The 5,225-nt window shown below is 41.1% G+C and overlaps 1 protein-coding gene across 1 annotated transcript; it reads left to right on the forward strand.

The window, feature by feature from the left end:
* Window positions 1-6: 6 nt before the first annotated feature.
* On the forward strand, window positions 7-5,055 carry LOC104948121 (rab effector MyRIP-like; the record flags this gene model as incomplete). Its single annotated transcript, XM_010774283.1, has 4 exons — window positions 7-25; window positions 119-199; window positions 2,268-2,429; window positions 4,890-5,055. Coding segments are annotated over exons 3-4 (301 nt in total), but the record flags the coding sequence as incomplete, so codon positions are not given.
* Between the last annotated feature and the right edge of the window lie 170 nt (window positions 5,056-5,225).

Raw genomic sequence — 5,225 nt, forward strand, 5'->3', positions numbered from 1 at the left:
GGCGGAGGAGTTCAGTGACAGCTTGGTGAGGAATCACTCCCTCTCCTTCTGATTCCTCCCTTTCTCCCCCTGTCTCTCCCCTTCCCCTTTTAATCAGTCACCCTCTCTCTGTGTGCAGGAGAAGCAGAATGAGGCTCGATATCTGCAGGACCACAAAGAGGAACTCATAGAGGAACTCGCCACAACTATCGTACAAAAAGTACGTTGAGGAAAGTTTTAATTTCCCTTTCTGTGTCGAAGTGTAGTAAGCCTTTTCCAAATGTAAATGCACAATATAAAATGAAATACAATAAGCTAGGTCTCTCCTTGGTATTCACTTTCTTTGACATGACATTTTGTAAGAGAAATAGCACGGGAACACAGTCATTAAAGTTATTTCTTCTTCTGAAATTGGGATCACAGAACGACTTTAGCAAAGGTTAGCCTGACTTTAGTTAGTGTAGATTTACAGTAGGTTGATTGCGTCCTGCTTTAATTAACATGTGTCCGATATCTGAACTGTAAGGCAGTTGGTGTGTTACATTAAAAGAGAGTTCAAATGGAAACTGGATATTGGTTTTAAAGTTTTATTATAGAAAATGATTAATTCCTTTGTGCAAATGTAATAAGCTGTAATGGGATTTAATTAGCATTTTCAGAGTTGCAATTATTATAATTTCTTATTTGAGTTAAGCTTGCAGCGTGCTTGCAAACCTCGCAGCTCTCAGTCCGACCTCTTTCACGTTTTGTATACCTCGCATAATACATATATATCTGTTCTTAATAAAAGGCTTGATAACATTTGCTCTATCCTTCTTCTTTTTTCTTTACTTTGTTTATTGGGTTTTTTCAACAGCATACAGTTATTCTATCAGAGCATGTATCAAAGGTAGGTAAACAGATCTTCACTTTATAGAAAGATGGATAGAGTAACAATGTAAATACTGCTTAACACCAGAGGCCTCTACTACGATGCCGGATGTTCTCTTAGCCGGCTAACTTCAGGGAAAACTCTGGGTTTCCGGTCCTACGAAGCTGGTTCACTTCTTAGCGGGCTAGATCTCCATGGTAACTGATACTGAACGGCTAGCCTGCTCCGGAGCAGGTTGGGTTCCAGGATAAGAGATCAACTCAGTGAAAGCACTGCCTGCTGACCAATCAGAGCTCAGTGTGCAGAGTTCAAAGCGATCAAGTCATATTACAGGAGAAAGGAAATACAGAAAAACTGCCGTTGCAAAAAAGACGGCCGGCAAAAATCACCGACTGTGTGAACGTGAACATTAATAGAATATCACCTCCCATCTTCAGAGCAATCTGACTATTATAACATTAGCGTTAAGAGTTAATTATTTAATTATTATTAAGAGTGAAGCGTAATTAAATATCTGCCACAACATAAGTAACCGGATCAAAGTAACATTACGTGCAGACGTCGATGTGTCCCATGATCATTCATATCACATCATAATGTATCATATATCTCCTTATCTGAGTCAGCTGAGCCGTATCTGGCCGTGCAACACTCACGGTGTCACATACTGTATGCAGAAGTATTATTTTAAGCAACACATTAAGTTGACGAAACACTCGAGACAAATGTAATTAAAGTCAGATCCACTCGTGTCTTAGACGGGGCAGTGATATCATAAACCTGTTAATGTACTCATTCAAACACTTTCTTTCTTTTACCAGCTGTCTTCACCTTGCAGGTGCAGCTATGTGGCTTTGATCCTGGATAAAGTGTTTAAGTCATGGATGTTTGAAGTTTAACTTCTTCATATGTCTAATATAATAGTTGACTTTTCATTCAGGAAGTATGACGCTGCGCTGTCAGTACGCTTGTCCATGTTTGTGATTGGTCAATTGTTGCTAACCCCGCCCCTAAACCCTGGCTTGAGTTACCGAGTTGATAACCAGCGTCGACTCGTAGGACCACTTAGCGAGAGCGCGTTTGTTTTGGATTAGTTAAACCAGATAACTCAAACATATCCAGGGTCTGTTGAACTGGATTTATTCTACGCAGACAGAATAAATAAAATACATTAAATCAATAAAATAAATCAATCAATTAAATCAAATTAATTAATAAAATATAAATAATAAATAAATAAATAAATAATAAATAAATAAATAGAAAACCAGTCAGCTAAAACAAAAATGTCAATAATGAAAAATAAATGTTAGTACAGCAGCACCAACTCCCCGCGACAACCCGTCCAGTGTCGGGACCCCTCCAAAATGCAAAAGTGTAATCAAGCTCTATCCTTCTTTATTCCCTCTCTGCTCAGATCATCCAGAGGAGGAAGCGCTCGGAGATGCAGACAGAGTACGACTTTGTCTGGCCGCAGCCTCAGAATCTGATCCAGTCCGGTGAACTCGCCTCTCCGTCGCAGCCTCAAGCGTCTTCACAAGCCCCCCAGGACCCTCTGAAGACCTCCTACTCTCTGTGGGTCAGTGATGAAATCTGCTCAAACAAACAAAAAAACACAAAGAAATGTCAACCGGATCCGGTGAAGTCCCCACAAAGCTGTGCTGTCAGCGCGTGTTCACCAGTTTCTAAACTCTTTGCAGATTTGGTTTTAAACAATAGTGGTTTGGTTTTCTCGCTTCGTTTCAGAGTTCAAACAGTGGAGGGTCTGTGTTTCGTTATGTGTTTCTCAGCCACTGTCTCTGTGTTTGCCATGTTTAAAAAAACACAGGAATGTTGTGTTTGGCATGAATCGTTTCAGTGGCACCCAGGAGACAACCTCCGCATCTGAAAAGTGAAGCCAAGTGTCTAAAACCTGATTTTCTTTCTCATCTCCAACAATGGTTATAAAATAATTCAGGTTATATAGAAGTCTATGATATCTTCTCCTAAAAATATCATGTTCAGCTCTAAGTGCCAACCTCTCATGTCAGTGCTGCTTTCAAAACAACTAGATAGTGGCGACCAAAGGGTGCCTTTTTATGTTGACTACTTCCTCTTTTATACAGATTATAGTAGACTGTAGTGGGGATGATGTGGTCTTATTAAGGGTTGCATTTCTCTTCGGATCTATGATGAGTTAGAATTCCTTTATTTTGTCCACTTAATGTTTTGCAGGATTCAGGTATTCTCCAAAAAAGTGCAAAAAGTTGACAATGATGTGGATTTTCATGCTTTCCTAGAAGCATATTCAACCAAAAAATGTGTTGAAATTGTCTCATTTAGAGGATTCCTCAGATTTGGTAGACAGTACACGTGCTGCTCTTTAGGTTCATCTACTGTATGCTTCAGGGAAAATAGCCCACTTAGCAACAAAATAGACCCCCAGGTGCCTGGCTTAGCTTTTCCCTTTAGAAGTGTTTTACAGTGGATTCTCCCCTTAAGTTAGCAAAGCCTTACAAATATTACAAATGTGTGCCAAGTAAATCCAAATCCACAGAATACCGGTTTCACTTAATGTTCCAGGTTTGAAAAAAACTACACACAGGGACTCACTGAGGTGTATAGTACACACACACACTCACACACACACACCTGCCTCTCACTACGAGTCAGCGGGGACTCCTGCAGATTTGTCATGGTCCCGTGTGTGAGCGAAGCTTCAAAGCTGCGCGCTCCCCTGGCCTCGCCGTTCTGTTTCCCGCTGTTTCACTCAGCGTAGATCAAAGTCCCGTGAAATACGTGGGGATCCCTACTCACACACACACACACACACACACACACACACACACACACACACACACACACACACACACACACACACACACACACACGGGATCTGTTTATCAGCTCTCTGCACACACTAAGACACCAGACATGCAAACACACACCCAAATCTGCACTGCCTCAACAATGATCCTTAGAGTAATCTGAACAGTGCATCCCATCCATTCTACAAACGTATATATTTTCTCTTCTGGTCTATATTTGAATATGAATGTACCTTTAGTACTTTAACTTGGATGTTAAGTCGTAGGAAAGACCGACTGTTCACCAATGAGATTTAAGTTTAGCTTGTGCACATGAATGAGCTTTAAATCCCCTCCATATTGTTCCTTTCATTCCCAGTGGAACAGCTACCAAATCTACACATGCATGTGTTTCTGAGAGGTGTATTGCTTGATACACCTGCATTGACTCCTGGGCAATAGCAATGCTAAATGTCACTATGAGTTAAACAAAAACAACAAAGCAAAATAAAAAAATGAAATACTATAAAACCATCAGATACATGGGGAAAAGCAGGCAGTTAAAATGTCTTTTTAGACTGTTTTGTAAGATGGAAGTCGAATTTGTTGACCCCAAATCTTTAGGATGAAGATCGAATTGACAAGATGAGTAAGAATAGACCTGTTAATTTGCCTTAAAGTTGAAGAGAGCAGGCAAAATGTCTTGCTCTAGTTTTTTTGCTTGTTTCTTTGATATAAAGACACGTTATAACGTGTCTTTATATTAAAGAAACAAGCAAAAAAACTAACTAACTAAAAACTAACTTATGATCCTACAACTTCCACAACATTTCTCTCACAGATGAGCCTCTGTTGTCTGTTTTGCTCTTTAGTTTTTGTCTAGCTCCCCCTGCTGGTGGGATTGTTGACTCACAGCCACAGCTTTACAGATTTCTGCCCAGACAGGAAGTAGACTAGCCAGCAGGGCTTCCCTTTATATTATGTAATTACTGTAAGTGGATATTATATGTGACTACTGCCGCCGTCCAGGCAGTTAAACCTGTCTGCAGCTGCTCAGACTCAAGTCAACAATGATCCTAGATACAGACCAGACTGATTTACTAGTTTACATTTCCAGAGTTTAAACATTTTATTTTCAGAGAGACTGATGCCTGAACTCGCTTATTGTTTATATCAGCAGAGGTGCATGCATTTGACTTTTTTTTTCTCACAAATCATATTTCTGTGTGTGTTTTACTGTGTTTTTTCTACAGCGTTCGCGCTCAGCGTTCTCCCTCACCAGTGACGACTCCCCAGAGAAGGGTCTGGAGGAAGAGGGGGGGGCCCAGGCCGGTGGAGGAGATTACACCTCTCTAAAGAGGGAGGGCAAGGCCACAGCACTCCCCAGCTGGAAGAGTGTGGACCGCCTGGACAACTCCAGTAAACATCACACACACACACACACACACACACACACACACACACACACACACACACACACACACACACACACACACACACACACACACACACACACACACACAGACACACACACACACACACACACACACACTCTCTCTCTCTCTCTCTCTCTCTCTCTCTCTCTCTCT

The sequence above is a fragment of the Notothenia coriiceps genome, unplaced genomic scaffold (assembly GCF_000735185.1).
Source record: "Notothenia coriiceps isolate Sejong01 unplaced genomic scaffold, NC01 NC01_scaffold00013758, whole genome shotgun sequence".
NCBI lineage: Eukaryota > Metazoa > Chordata > Actinopteri > Perciformes > Nototheniidae > Notothenia > Notothenia coriiceps.